Source organism: Charadrius vociferus, unplaced genomic scaffold (genome assembly GCF_000708025.1).
Source record: "Charadrius vociferus isolate BGI_N301 unplaced genomic scaffold, ASM70802v2 scaffold161, whole genome shotgun sequence".
NCBI lineage: Eukaryota > Metazoa > Chordata > Aves > Charadriiformes > Charadriidae > Charadrius > Charadrius vociferus.
Window position 1 is genome coordinate 5,368,745 of NW_009646928.1, and position 16,458 is coordinate 5,385,202.

The 16,458-nt window shown below is 35.1% G+C and overlaps 1 protein-coding gene across 1 annotated transcript in view; it reads left to right on the top strand.

Moving 5' to 3' along the window:
- LOC104294915 (sodium channel protein type 2 subunit alpha-like) overlaps nt 1-13,300 on the top strand; it is a 60,902-nt gene extending 47,602 nt beyond the window's left edge. The window contains 7 exon segments of the mRNA XM_009894607.1: nt 810-932; nt 2,863-3,144; nt 6,123-6,176; nt 7,446-7,583; nt 9,302-9,406; nt 10,464-10,734; nt 11,645-13,300. Of these exon segments, the coding sequence (XP_009892909.1) occupies nt 810-932; nt 2,863-3,144; nt 6,123-6,176; nt 7,446-7,583; nt 9,302-9,406; nt 10,464-10,734; nt 11,645-12,837 (2,166 nt within the window). The 3' untranslated portion in view covers nt 12,838-13,300.
- The last annotated feature ends 3,158 nt before the right edge of the window (nt 13,301-16,458 follow it).

The following is a 16,458-nucleotide window of genomic DNA, read 5'->3' on the forward strand; positions in this document are numbered from 1 at the left end:
GCTCAAAGTAAATTAAATTATTTCACATTAACAGTCTTTAAACTCCGTTCCATTTAAGAAGCAAATTAATTGCTCCTTCCTGAAGTGGATTGGCTTATAATAAAATCCTGGTGATGTGAATCAGGATCTCACTACTGTTGTAGATAATAAAGAACTTACTGTATATTGCTAACATCTGTTAATATCTATCCTATAGTATTTTCCTATACTTAAAAGAGAAAAGAAATTATTGAGAGCTGTCAGGCAAGTGAGAAAGTACCACCTCTGTCAATATGTATTTCATAGATACCCTGGCTATTGTTGCTATGAACTGAGTGTTTGACTTAGAAGTAATATTTATAACAAAAGCTAATTAACCATTACATTATTTAGCATATTAGTGATTGTAGATCTTAATAATATTGTCAGCAGTTAATAAACTATCCTACTACATTCAGAATTTTAAATTGCTTGGAAGGTTGAACCTTAATGAAGTTACTGCAAGTATGGCTATTTTGTCTTTTCTGAAAAATTTCTGAAAAATTTATCCTTCACCAACAGTGTGCTTCCATCTGACTGTTAAACCCTATGCAGCTATAACAGACACTTAATAGCATATAGTCCTTTTTCAAACATGCCTTCATATGACCTCTTGCCTTTCCAGCAAGTATGAAAATTGTGGGATTGGGCCTCCAGTGTCACTATAAGCAAGAATGGTGTTCTTCCATTTGTCGCTGTTGATCTTTCTGTTGATTGAATCTGTACTCTTTTGAAATAAAGTGTATAACAATTTTAATAATAATAATAATTTTTTATTTTTATATTTATAGGTCTCATTGGTTAGTTTAATAGCCAATGCTTTGGGCTATTCTGAACTTGGTGCCATTAAATCGCTTCGGACATTAAGAGCTTTAAGACCGTTAAGAGCCTTGTCACGATTTGAAGGAATGAGGGTGAGATAAAATGAATGAGTCTGAATGAATGTATGCATACAATAATTAATGTAGAAGTGTGATACTCATGCTTTCTGCAAAAAACTCCAGAATGGAAATGCATGCAAAAAAGGCCTTCCGATGTGTCCTTATATGCCAAGACATATGTACAGCTTACATTTGGAGATTAGACCTTGAGCTCATTAATTTTGCCTGCTCGCTGCTGCATAATTGTGTTATCCCAGCCCCCTGACTGTTAAAATTTCCATTGATTTGTGGACCTATATTAAAAAAGTAAAAGGACATGAGAAATTTTAGAACAGAGGGTTGGTTTTTTTTTCTCCAGTTTTGCTGGGGACTTTATTTTATGCATTTCTGTAGCTAAGTTCTATTCTCTCTTAGTTTATCAGTGGTTCAGGATGGAACAGGATTAGCCGGAAAACAAAACAAAGCCCTGACAACAGTGACACACCAGAAATTAAAGGTTCCCTGTGGCTCCATGTCTACATGCCTGAGGAAAAAAAAATCCCACAATAAATGCTGTAGTTTTAGGGAAAGGTTCTCTGAACAAATACCTGAAATAAGGATGGGGTTGGAAGTATGGAAGGGAAGAGATGCAAAATCATTTTCTCAGCTAGTGTCCTTTACTTCATATGAATGCATCTGCTGACATCTTACCTCTCCTCCTACACATCTAAATCATTCCTGTTGAGGAAATTATTATTTTCATATTCTGCCAATCTGACAAAAGAAAAACAAACCACCAAACTACTACAATCCGTCTGCTGAAAATGCAGACTATGCTATTTCCTGGAAAAATGTGCATAAAAAATTAACAAGGTAATGTTATTGAGAAATCTTTTCATCTTTCCCCTCAAAATACCCAGATGCTGCAATACATGTTTATAGTTTGGTCATAGGTCTTAAGTTCCCAAATAAAGAGTGTGGTTCCTGTCTGGGTTGAGGCTGCTGATGTTCTAGAGGTGGCAACACTAGCCAGTGTAGTGGAACGTGTCCTGTGGCACATTGCCAGTGCCATTATGTTTTACATGATTTGCATTGCAAACAACATGTAAGTCCCTATCTAATAAATGGCCAAAACCTCTATTGATCTTAGACTACTTTCAGGCAAATTAGTGAGTTGAAAAATACATTTTCAAAACCATACACAAAAAGCTACTGCAGTCTCTACTGATTTTGTAGAAAATTATTGTCTGAATATCTGCAGTTTTCTTTTAGTTCAATCACAATAAGTAAGAGAAAATTTTTGTCAAGGGATTTCATCTGATCGTTTACTGCCACTTGCCCATATAGAGTAGCTCAACTGTATTAAATGCAGCCAATTAAAAAAAAACCCAACGGCTAAGTGTAAGAGCAACTATAGTGAGCCAGGTAATTTAAAACCAAGACTTACACCAGATGCTGTTAATAACAACTAAATAAGATATGCTTAATTATGTTACATTGTATGTAGATGCTAAAATAAACTGGTGCCAATATATACATAAAATTTCTGAGAATAAAATCATTAGTAATGATGGTTTTACATGCAGACATTTTTGTTGAGTCTTCCACATCATCATTCTTTGACCTTTTTCTGGTTTATTTTCTATTTATAGATTTTGATTTGTGTGGTTGGAATTTAACATTTATTTCTCTCTTTTTCTCTAGAGCACACAAATTCTAAGAATCCATCTTGCTACTAACAGGTTTTCTTTTGCTTTTTTTGAGTTTTTTTCAGCCTTTTGCATTGTCTTGGTTTCCATATTATTTTTTGCTTTTTGCAATCTCATTAGTGTTTTTATTGAACCTTAAGTAACATTTCCCCCGTAAATTTTTAATTTAATATTTTAACTGTCCATTCCATATGAATGCTGTTTTAACATTTCAGAAGTATTTTTATTTTTCTGTTCACAAACTAAGTGGCTATTTTGTCTAATTTGTATACTAGGTGGTTGTAAATGCCCTTGTAGGAGCAATTCCATCTATCATGAATGTATTGCTGGTTTGTCTTATATTCTGGCTCATCTTCAGTATCATGGGAGTAAATCTGTTCGCTGGCAAATTCTATCACTGTGTCAACACCACAACTGGTGAGATGTTTGATGTCAGTGATGTCAACAACTATACTCAGTGTGAGGAACTCATAAAGAACAATCAAAGTGCCCGATGGAAAAATGTGAAAGTAAACTTTGATAATGTAGGAGCTGGATATCTTGCTCTGCTTCAAGTAGTAAGTAAATTTATATATTTTATTTTTGCTCTTTTTAAAGAAGTCTAGGAAAAATGGTCAAGACTGTTAATAGTGGAATAATTTCTTCATTGCAATGACATACAGTTTACACAACTCTATTGCATTGTTACCTGTAATTTTTGTATTAATGATAGCAGAATAACTTTCCATTCCAAGGCTAGGGAATAGTCTCATCATGATGACAATAATGTGAAAATAATAAGTGAAAAAGGTACAAGAATCTTTTTAATGGTGCTAAAACCAAAATATAAACTTCAGGAATGCATTTCATGAGTCTTGCCATGGTGGACAAGGATCAGAGGTCCCTCTAATTGTTAAAAAGGTCTTTCACCTCCTTTATGAGCTCAATTATCTTTTAAGACAGGAGGGCAGACAGCAGCTTACAAGAGGGCAGACATCCTAACTGACTGTGTGGTCTGAAGTGAGCAACTACTGCCAATGCCTCCCACATAATCTCTTCCTAGGTATCAATACACATCCACAGCAACATTCTTTCACGGTCAAAATCCATTAATCTAGGCACTTTTGGCACTGTGAAATAATTTTTCTTTTGTCAACAGGTAGAGTGGATTTTTCTTCATGTCTACACTTATCTAAGGAACCAGTTTGTAAGTTAGATGGTAATAATAAAAATACATATCAACTTGGTGTATCCAGTGCATATATTTATTTAATAGGGGCTTGATTTTCCAGACCTGGAAGTGGCTTTAGGGTAAGGAATCATAAATAATGCAAAATCTGAGATTGGGGCACCCAGTGTTTCATGTAGCATGGAGCCAATTCTTTCTCCATTATCATAATACTTGTCTAAGAGGTCTGAAATCCTCTGAGAGAAGTAGGAGCTGCCCATGGGAAGAATATGGATAGTTACTGATAGACAGACCCTAATTGGGTATTAGGTCTGATTAATCATGTAACGCTTTCTCTTGATGTTTCCAGATAAACAGTACTTGCTACTAAAATAAATGTCTTTCATTAAGAAGCACATGAAACTACAAAGACATTAAACTGTGGGCAAAACAGAAAAACGAAAAATACTTTTATCACAAAAAGTACTCATGATTTATAAGTATCATATTCCATTAAAGAGTCACTATAATATACTAAATAAATACTGTGTTACTTACAGCATTATCTTTGTGAACTATGTCATTGTATTGCATGGCATATTCATTCTATTAATTACGGCTACCTATACAAAGTCTGTAAATTGTATTTCCACTTCAAGTCCTTTTGCTACGCACTGTGGTACAGAAATATCTTTGTTCTAGGTACTGAGCATACCTTTTACTTATGCCAGAGGAATAAGACCTTAGCCCTTTACAGGCCCCTTGGCTTAGAATGGAGCTTCTGATAGCTGATAGTTGACCCAAAACCCAAGAAAGAAAGAAAACAATTATGTTTAGATGATTGAGCTCTGCAGAATCACTTGTCTGTAAGCTGATATACAGCTTCACTGTATGAAAAGATGTCAGAAATGTCATGGGATCGTTACTGCTCTGATATGACCAAGTTATCCAAGAATGATAGGCTTGTCCCTTCTACCCCAGAGCAGGTCAGTATCCCTAGCTGACCTGGATTCCCAAATTAACTACCTGGCTTAAAAAGTTTTGCCTCTAAAGGCAACATGACTTTCATGTGCCGAGTAGTAGTACTGAATGATAATTCTAATTCTCTGACTTCAGATCTCATTGCTACCCTTGTACTAGAGGTTAAAGTGAACTACCTTATTACCCATACTTGCCTCCAAAGATGTATAAGGAAAACTTCTAGTCTCTTGAAGCTGTGGCTGAATGTCATCTGTGTCACACATCCAGACAGTGTTGGTATTTTATTACTGCATCGCTACTGTGGACCTTTCGTTCTTCTTATCTTTCTTTATTTTTTTTTGTTCCGATTTTTCATTATTTTCCTTTTCAAATATCCCCTTCCTCCCTTTACTTTTAAGAGATTAAGGGGTCCTTGAGCACGTATCATGTCACCTCTTCAGCTGACTGCCTCCACTAAAATACTCCCTCCACCCTCCTGTATTTATTGCTCTTACCAAACTGCTCCTCTTCTAATGGTGCTATGCAAAGTGTGCCAAATGGCTGTCAATTGTCAGCTGAGCCAGAAAGCCTGGCTCCAAGCACACCTTCTTAGTAAATTTGTATTGCACTGCAAGATTCAGGAGGACATGAATACTCCCAGAGTGCAAGTTTTCTCCTGTGAAAACTAGCAGCTGTACCAAAGTAGCAGAGAGCACAGATGCAAATATACTCCTTGGGATGGTTCCTCTCCTGAATCTTCTGAGATGATCTTTATCTGTTCATTTCATAGACTTTTTAGCTCTTTTTTTCTTTATTGTGAATAAGCTTGGAAACCTTGGCTAATGAGGAGGCACTCTTTCACAGTTCACTTTTTGGTCTTCTGTAAATCTTATCCCTCAAGAACCAATGTATATTTTGCTTACAAACAGAGTCTATTCATCTTAGTTATGTGGGATTAAAGCATTTCTAAGGATACCATGGCAGTTTAGCCATACCAAAAACAGTCAGACACATGTTGGTATCTATGCAGAAGTTGTATCGCTGCCTCCATCAGTGCATGCTGTAAACTTGATAAAATGGCTGTCACCATGAGCGATTCTAGTAGATTCTACCTGAACATCTCCAGCATTAATGTCTATCTGAGTCTTCCATTCTGCATCTGCAAAGGAAGCATCTGCAGCTCCAAATACACTGTGCTCTTGCTGAGACCTTCAGAGCCTGCTTTTTAATGCCTTTGGAATAACTAAAAATAATTTCACAAAAAAAGTAGTAGTACTATGAAAATTTTTTTTATGCCTGTGTTATTATATGTGGTTTATAAATTTAGAGATTATTTTATGAAAAGGTAAGGTCCGAATGCTTTGACCTAGTTATTTTCCACAATATGAATTTTTATAGGGAAGATAAAGAACTGTATTTTATTTCTAGGCTACTTTCAAAGGATGGATGGATATTATGTATGCTGCTGTTGATTCACGAGATGTAAGTGTAAGGCTTTCAAAGATCATCTGTTGGTTATATTCTGATGTACTTATAGAGTATAGAATTTAAACAGGTGTACATACAATAACATTAAAATTATAAACAGCAACAACATATACTTTTCCAGATACATTTAGGGTAGAAAGTAACTTTTATGTAACATCATGAATCTTAGAATTTGTAGTGGAAAGAATTAATTCCACTTCCTGCTGTTTAGACAAATAAGTTAAATTAACTTAACTGGACTTTTTGAAAACCTAATCTTAATGAAGAAACAAAGAAGAGCTTTTTTTAACCACTTCCTTTGGCAATCACGAGTATGAATTAATTTAAGATTACATAATGTAATGATTACATATTGAATATATTAATCTTGTTTTATAATTTGTAACCATACATTTCATTGTTTCTTTAGGTTGAACGCTTTTGTTATCTAGCTATTTCAGTGCAATTAGATTTTAAGATTGAATATAATCTGTTAAATTTTCTAGAGATTAGAATTTTATCTTGGCTACAAAACTAAAACTATGTTTACCTTGAACAAAAAAGTGCAACACAGATGCCTGAATTAGTTCTATACAACCTAGGTTATAGTCACATTAGTGATATCCATCATCACACAGTGATAATTGTCTCCCAGAGTAATATATCCTGTTTCATTAACTTCAGCATTTCTACACTCTAGCACATTGTGCTGTAGAGGGGCAGACATAGAGATGTGGAATCCTAAAGAATCAAAACAATACAAAAATCCCCTGGAGAAATTTGCCTGAATTTAATGGATTTCACAAAACATATACTTACTGGAAATTTATTGAAAGCATCAGTTCTTAGCTGGACGTAAGACCACTCATGTAAGACCAAAAGAGTTCCAGGGACATTTAGGCGATAGTAAAATTGATTGATTCTTTTGGATGAAAATATACCGAACGCAACATAAAATATTTAGATTTCTGCTGTTAAAATTTTAAGTACTAATGACTGCTCTCAATCCTACATTGCTTCTTCCTTCTATATGAGGAACTTCGTGTAGATGTACATACATAAACATATCTGTGTGCCCATTTACTTTGAAATTCCATATGAGTAATCATTCTGTCAGCTTCCAGTTCTCCAAACATTGATTGTAATGGACATGTTGGGTTTTTTTAATAACTGAGAGCAGTTTATACCTTTTCTAGCTCAGATACTATGTAACTATTCATAAATTATATATTGTTTTTTACATCTAGTATTCTCATGGGTAATAATATTTGTAATATTTTGTAGGTAGAAGATCAACCTAAGTATGAGGACAACTTGTATATGTATCTTTATTTTGTCATCTTTATCATATTTGGATCATTCTTTACCTTGAACCTTTTTATCGGTGTCATTATAGACAACTTCAACCAACAAAAAAAGAAGATAAGTATTCTAAATGCGTACATAGTGCGATAAATAACTTATTTCTGTAAAGCTAATAAAAACAGAATGTTATTTCAAGTCCTTGAATAAAAATGTCTCTTTTTAAAATATAATCTGTGTTAAATCTGTGGATGTGATTTTGACCTTTGCATTTTGGTATTTTGACAAGCAAAGGGGGACAAATCATGAGTGGGTTCATAATAATTTGCAAATTGTGCAAGAGTTAAAATGAAGACGTAAAAAGGGAATGCGCATTATTATTTTGATAAGATGTAATATTATTTGCCATAGAAGAGTTTCTTTTTTAATTAACTAAAGAATTAAGATGAATTAATTTTAATTAATCTTATAAACATTTGACACTTAATGAAGATAAAATATGGCATCGTGTTCATGAAATAGATAATGGTTCTGCAAACTGATTAAACAGTAGGTTAACAGTAAGTCCAAGAGACCTCACACGAACAGGCTTAAAGATACAAGTAAAAATGTGTACAAAAGAGCTGTGTTTCTCTAACACTTTTCTGAGAAACAAGATGAACTTTTTAGACACATATACAGTCCATAATTTATTAGCAATAATAAAGGAAAGGTATAAAAGGAAGCGTATTTTTTCTGTATACATTTGACATAAAAGTATGTTTAAAATAATGATATTGATAATGCATATAGTTTTATTTAAAATAGCTTTTAAATTCTAAAAATACAAGTAATCACATTTAAAATATTTTTAAGCCTAACAATTCTTAGCCTTCAACTGCCAAAAAGAACTAGAACCTCAGGATCATTCTAAATGTTTGTATGCTGTAAAAAAGCAGTTTCATATGATGTGGTTTTATCCGATCACCAAATAAATAGCAGCAGTAGCAAACAGAATCTACGGCAAAGTCAGTTGTGAACTACAGAAATCTTTCCTTGTTGAAAATATTCTTTAGCTTCTTAAAAGAGCCATAAACACATCTGGGGCTACTTCCTCAGTTTCTATGAATTATACCATAGTTTGGGCTGCCATATCCAGTTTAGCAGACAGTGACTTTGACATTGTGTTTCCATCTGACTTAGTTCAGACTCATCAATAAGAACAATTTACTTTAAACTGAAATCCCGTCAGTCAGTTGCGCATCTGACTGGCAGCATTTGCATCTGCAAACAAAGGCTAATTTGAGTTAGTCAAGGTTCCAGTGGTGTTTTAATTAATAATTTGCTATGGCATGATGTGGATTACTTTTCTTAAGTTTATATCAAAGCTGATTTTTTTGCTGTCATTAAAACCCTCAGCTTGGACCCAAATACTCTGCCTTGACAGAACTTGTGCCTCAAAGTTACCCCACTTTTAGACCTGGCTAGCTGTAATCCTAAAAGTCTATGTGGAATTTAGGACATGTGAGGCACCAGTCAGGCTCTTATGCACTATATATATCCCAATCAGCAAGTTATTTAATAGCATCGGTGTAGTAAGAAACATTTTAGCCATGTCAGCAAAAGTGAGCATGAAGACACTGGAAAAACTCAACTGTCAGCCTGACAAGGCACCAGTAAGGAGGGGTTTTGTGTGTTAGGAATGCACATGAGCATCCACACTGTAAATACCTGAAAAAAAATCACTTTTGTTATATATATCAAATGTAAATGGAATACTGTATTACAGAGAGACATACTGTAGTTAAATGTGGTATGTGTGGACATGATAGTAATTAGTTTTGATATTGTTTCTTTACTTTGGAGGTCAGGATATATTTATGACAGAAGAACAGAAGAAATATTACAATGCAATGAAAAAACTGGGATCCAAAAAGCCACAGAAACCTATACCAAGGCCAGTGGTAAGAGTGATTTGATTTTCATATTCCTAATATTAAATACTCATTTGGGAATATGATTTTAGCCAACAAGAGAAAGTTATATGTCTGGAAAGAGAATATTTTTTCCATTATTTTCTTGTAAGGGTAGAATTTACCACCTTTTTTTTTTAATTCAGCAGACTGGAGTGTTCATGTTTCATTTAAAAATATACTCTCTAAAGTATGAACTATAGGATTTAATGTTTAATGTGATAAATGTCATAAATCCCCACCTAAGTCCTAGAAAAGTACAGTTGATCAGATCATTATCAGATCATTTTCTGTTTTTTCTCCTCCCAGAGAATTTGTAGGAAATGGGGATGCAGTGGCCCTTGCTGCTGAAGACAGAAGGGGGCAGTGGTCAACTAATGTGAAAGAGAAAGACTGATGTAGATAATCTTACAGAATAAAAGAACGCCCCAGGGAGTAAAGCATAAACTAGGATAAATTTGTCTCTAAGATAAGAAACTACTCTATTATTTACTGAACTCCTACAGTGTTTGGAAAAAATAAAATACTTGTTGCACCTTATGCAACTAAGGAGAAACACATGGCAATAAACATTTAGCTAAGTATTAAAGGAAAGCTAGGATATTGCAGTCATGGTGTCTTTGAGACATGCAACTTCATTGGTCCAACGATCTCACCAAGCACAATTAGTTTAAGGAAGAGACAGACATCTCCGGGGGTTAGTATTCTAAAACCATCTAATAATAAAGATAAGAAAATGAGTTTCTATTTGGCTGGTACTCTTGCTGGGTATCAAGTTATAACACCTTTTTAACACCAATAATATAAATTGACAACATTATTACTATTATTTTTGCATTTTCTCCTTTCCCGTCCCTACAGCCAACAGTGGTACACTTCTTGATCCGCTCTACCTGGATGAGACACAAACCGCCATGGGTTTGGTGTATACTAACAGATGTATTGCGAATGGGTCTTGCTCTGCACTCCTAAATCTTGCAGGGACTTTCCCTTTTTGTAAAGACAAATATTTTCAGAGTATATGCTGTATTCCATCTTTGTTTTGCAGAACAAATTCCAAGGCATGGTCTTTGATTTTGTAACCAAACAAGTATTTGACATCAGCATCATGATACTCATCTGCCTTAACATGGTCACAATGATGGTAGAAACAGATGACCAGAGTAAAGAAATGGAAACAATTTTATCCCGGATTAACCTGGTGTTCATTATCCTTTTCACTGGAGAATGTGTCCTGAAATTGATTTCACTTCGCCATTACTACTTCACTATAGGCTGGAATATTTTTGATTTTGTGGTTGTGATTCTCTCCATAGTAGGTAAGAGCAATTTCCTTTCAAGAAAGAACTAGTGGCAGGAAAAGGGAACATTTGTTTCAAGAATGTTATGATACTGAATATGAAATTTTCTGTTTCCTATATGACTTACATACTGATTCAGATCTTCATACTTTATAGCATACAATATATGAAATGTTGCATATAAGATTTTTATCTCTCCCATTAGATTCACTGTCATCTTCCACATCAAAAGACATAAAGGAACTATTCGGCACATTAGATTAACATGTACAAATACAAAGAGGAATGTTTAGTAGTATATGCAAACTAACCATAAATTTGCTTTCAGTACTAAAAGTGAAAAGTATATGAAGGGGGTGAGATTTTTAATTGCTTTTGCTAACTGAGGTCTTGGTGAATATTTAGATTTCTGTCGACTAAAAGCTAATGATTCTCCAAGGTGCAAATTGGTTGTGTGACAAAACCTAAGCCTTAAAGAGTAATACACCTGAGAGAGGCTGTGCTGATACAGTGTAGATCATCAGGTAAAAAAAATCTCTAATTTGCAGAAATTAGGCCAATATAGTCCTTCATAAAAGACAGTGGTAACAGGCTCAGCTTCAAGAACTAATTAAATCTAAGACAGAAACTTCTCTTTCCAGGAGGCTTTAGGAATAACTGAAAGCTTAGACAGACATTAGGTACCTTGCCAGAAACAGTCTTCTTTCTTTTACTTATTTCCCTTCTCCTAGATAGCATTTCAACATAAGGAAGGTGCTTTCACCTTAATAATATCTTTCAAGAAAACGTAATAACTTGTATGAATTTATGCTATAACATAGACTCCCTACACTGATTGTTTTGGAGATAGGAATAAGTCAATCTTTCTATAGGTAACAAATGAATAAATCTAAAATTATATTTTAAATATTCGCTTTTTATTCTTTAGGTATGTTCTTAGCTGAGATGATTGAGAAATATTTTGTATCCCCTACGCTATTCAGAGTGATCCGACTTGCCAGAATTGGTCGAATCCTGCGTCTCATTAAAGGCGCGAAGGGAATCCGCACTCTGCTTTTTGCTTTGATGATGTCTCTTCCTGCTTTGTTCAACATTGGTCTGCTGCTGTTCCTGGTCATGTTTATCTATGCGATATTTGGCATGTCCAACTTTGCCTATGTTAAGAGGGAAGTTGGGATTGATGATATGTTCAACTTTGAAACATTTGGCAACAGCATGATCTGCCTATTTCAAATCACCACATCTGCTGGCTGGGATGGTCTGCTAGCCCCAATTCTTAACAGTGGGGAGCCAGACTGTGACCCCCATAAAGATCATCCGGGGAGCTCTGTGAAAGGCGACTGCGGCAACCCTTCTGTTGGGATTTTCTTCTTTGTCAGCTACATTATCATATCATTTCTGGTAGTGGTGAACATGTACATTGCTGTGATTTTTGAGATCTTCAGTGTTGCTACTGAAGAAAGCGCTGAACCCTTGAGTGAGGATGACTTTGAGATGTTCTACGAAGTCTGGGAGAAGTTTGATCCTGATGCAACACAATTCATAGAGTACAGTAAGCTATCGGATTTTGCAGCTTCGTTAGATCCTCCTCTTCTTATAGCAAAACCAAACAAAGTCCAGCTTATTGCAATGGATCTGCCCATGGTAAGCGGCGACAGAATTCACTGCCTTGACATCTTGTTTGCTTTCACAAAGCGTGTGTTGGGGGAAAGTGGGGAGATGGACGCCCTCAGAATACAGATGGAAGATCGTTTTATGGCAGCCAATCCTTCAAAAGTTTCCTATGAACCAATTACAACCACATTAAAACGGAAACAGGAGGAAGTATCTGCTGTCATTATTCAGCGCGCTTACAGGCATTACCTTCTAAGGCAAAAAGTTAAAAAGGTGTCTAGTATATATAACAAAAATAAAAACAAAGAAGGAGATGGACCCGTTATAAAAGAGATAATTATTGATAAACTAAATGGGAACTCCACTCCAGAAAAAACGGATGAGAGTTCCTCTACAACTTCCCCACCTTCTTATGACAGTGTAACAAAGCCAGACAAAGAAAAATATGAAAAAGATAAAGCAGAAAAGAACTACAAAGGTAAAGATGTCAGGGAAAATAAAAAATGAAGATCTAAGAATTTTGCTTGTTGGACAACTTGTTTACAGTCTTTGAGAATGAAGCATCAACTGGACTCCTGCAGGAGGTTTATGCCAAACCGACAGTTTTTACACATATACACATGTGTGTGTGCGCGCGTGCGTGTGTGTGCGTATATATACATTATATATATACTTAAGGTCAGTGCCTATAACAAAACAGTGAACCTTCATCATCAAAGTGTGACTCTGCAAATCAGGGTAACAAACTTGAGAAGGCGTTACTGTTTTCACTACAGCTGACACTGCTAAGAATGAGGGAAAAAGTGGCTCCACAGCAAACATGGAGCATGAAATGCGTGCAAAGCGATACTTTTTTGTGTTTCACATACTGCAAAACACATAGAACAATATTTCTCTTCACTGTTTGTAATGCAACTGCTACATTTGTCATATTTTTACAAAATTAGTATTAGTGTATTTATCATTTTTTTAATTCACAAGTTGTTTACTATTATATGTGACTATTTTTGTAATAGGTTTTATGTTGGGGAAAGAGGTATGAGGACCAGGTGTTCTACTCTCAGATTCTCTATAATGTACAGATAGAAGTGATTTGCATAGGCATGCTGCACTTGTCAATCATGCGTAAATAAAAATATGACATTGCACAAAACTAAAGATTTTAGGACTTTCCATGTTTCAGGGTTGCTCTTAAATTTGAGGTATTCTAACTACATGTACGGCTGCATCCAGATTAATGTGCCTGGAAAGTCTCTTCTAATTTACAGGAATCTGCAATGGCTTATTTTTATGAAAATCATTAAACATGAACAAGTTCTTGTTTTTGTTAAAATATTCACAGCTTAAAAAATATTGTGCGGTTTCTGCACTGGAAAAATAGCTTCACCAAAATATACCTGCAAGTTCTTTTGGTTTTGGGGTTTTTTTGAATAGCCCAAATTTTTTCCTAGACTGTTCTTTAGTTACTGTTTTCTTTCATTATTGCCAACATCCAATGAATGAATAAAATACCTTTTTCCATGTTAATATTAATGGTATACTGCCATGCATATTTAAGCATAGAATTAAATGGCTTTGCCACATTGAATTGCATCAGATATGTACCCCAGTATAGGTAATCTGCAAGAGCTCAACAGGACATGTTATATTCTATGTCATTATAGATAGTTTGGAGAGTATCACTGATGCATGTCAATGCTTTTGCTGCTGTATCTTGCTCCTTCCACTGTCCACAGTCTCCACTATAGGAAGTCAGTGCTGAAGTGAACCAAATTGTCCAACCAGACCTCATTCTTTCAAATCATTAAGCAATAGTTTGCAGCTATTTATGAGCTTCTTTAGTTTTGCATTTTAAGTTTAAAGTGGCTACTATATGGTGTAGAATCAGACTGTACAGGCCATATTGCAAACTGTTTAACCTGTTGAAAATGTGGTTAGCATATATAAATAATGTAAAGAAATACCATTTGGCAACATTTTTGTATATAAGAAAAGCGTCTTCGAGTTTAGATCACTGTTTCTTATATTTCTTTCCTCGTTCACTTGGCTTACTTTCTAACCACGGTAATTTCAAGCTGGCATCATCACACTATGAGGAAAAAAGTGAGTATTTGTAGACTATCTTGTTTTAATATTATATTTGCATATATTTCAATGTGAAGTAAATTGTGTAAATCTGGAACCCAGCTTGTTTCCAAATAGTTATATCGGGTAACGGGACATAGCAAGGCAAGTATTAGGGGAATGTGCGAATTTCTAGCGCTGTTTGCATCAGGAGTTCCAAGATAGTCTCATTGTTCATAAAATCCTTGCTATCTTGCAGTGTCTGTTTACATAGCCTGTTCTTATTCTTTTTGGATCACACTGCACTAGACTTGTACAAATAGGATCCACAATATTTCCCAAGAACAAAATGGCACATTTGTAAAATCAAGAACATCAGGACATTTTGTGTTTCATACACAAGCTGACATTAAATGTAGAATTTTTCTTTTACAAATGCTTTTGACTTGTAATGTGTTGGTGAAATGCATGCAGGAAATTGTTATTATCATAAACAACGTAAACAATATTACAAATGAGCCAAAAAATAAAGATTTCATTTTTTATTGTATTTATTTTTCTTTGTCTCTTTCCTTCTGTTGGTGAAAACAAGATACAAACTGGCATTGGTACAAATAAAGAATGCTTATTTTACCACTAAAGCTAAATATTCTTCACATTTTAACTTTTTTTATGTAAACCAATTTTTAAAAAAATCTGAGAATTTTGGCCACACCCCATTGATTTCTACTTCTTTGTCACCAGCATACTGTCTAGGGATAACACAGGACATCTACATATTCTGCCCCAACAGCCTTTCTGCCAACCCTAAGAGCTCTTCTGAACCATAAAGGCACTGCTCAGTACCTAAGGTACTGTTTTAGTTTGCCACATTGCTGCTACCAAAGCTGCCCACACTTTGCAAGTCCTAAATGTGCAAACAAACTCTCCAATAAAGTTGGTCTAGTATAACATCCAGCCAAAGTGCTCATTGCAAACAGACAGTTGTTTTTAATTGTACAGTGATTCTTTTTAACCCAGTAATTCTCAAAAGTAATAAATACCATTTCATTTGATCTCACAAGACAGGGACTGTACTGAAACTCAGCTGTGTTAAGTAGTGTTCATAATCATAATATCCAGATGTTACACAGTAAAATTTTTTACTTATAATGGATGTCTTCACGTTGTTCAGGGGCAGAAAGTTATAGTACACTGAAAACCAGTATTATTTTACTGAATTTAAAATATTATATATTCCAAAAGTAGCAGTAAGTAGAATATTCCTGGAGTTTGCTCACCATTATGTTTTCAGTGTTTTTTTCATCTGTGGGTATTATGCCACATTAGCCATATTTTGGCCAAATATTAAATTGCTTGGATAGCTATGAAATAGCTGATGGAATATTCTAACGCTACAATCTATTAAAATCCCTAAAGTCATGAGCATCAGCAATTGCTGCAGCACAGTCTCTGAGCTGGTATACCATGCAATAGGGAAGCCATATTTGCTTACAGGAATGGCTTTACTGTCACCAGAAAAAAACACCTTCCCAAGAACACACAGAACTGTCTAGCCTGCTCATACTATTAGTTCCTGAAGCTGGTCCCTGGCCCTCTTAGAATACAGGATTAAAGCTCAAGACATGGCCTTCCACAGTTGTGTGGGCATCCTTACTAGTACCTGGCCTCTAGGCCCAAATTAGAGAATCCTCTAATCACATTGTGTTAATGTCAATATGTAAATCCTTGAAGTCAGTTATGTACATTATTTATTCCACCACTCCTCTGAGTACCTTATCTAACCTCATAAATGATTCAATTTACTTCCAGAGATTTTTGGAGCTGTTCTGCTTCTTTGGTCCCTGACTTCACATCTGACAATTGCATTTTACTCATACCTATTCATATTACCTGTTCAAAGCAGCACCGAAAATCTGCAGAACTTCTGCTCTGTGAACAGGCTGACAAGTGTTCTGATGAGGAATGACAGTTCATCATCAATTTTCAGGAACCTGAAGTCTCTTACAGCACTCTGTGAAAGTAAGATTACTGTACCCAGCTTCATTACCAAACAGCATATGT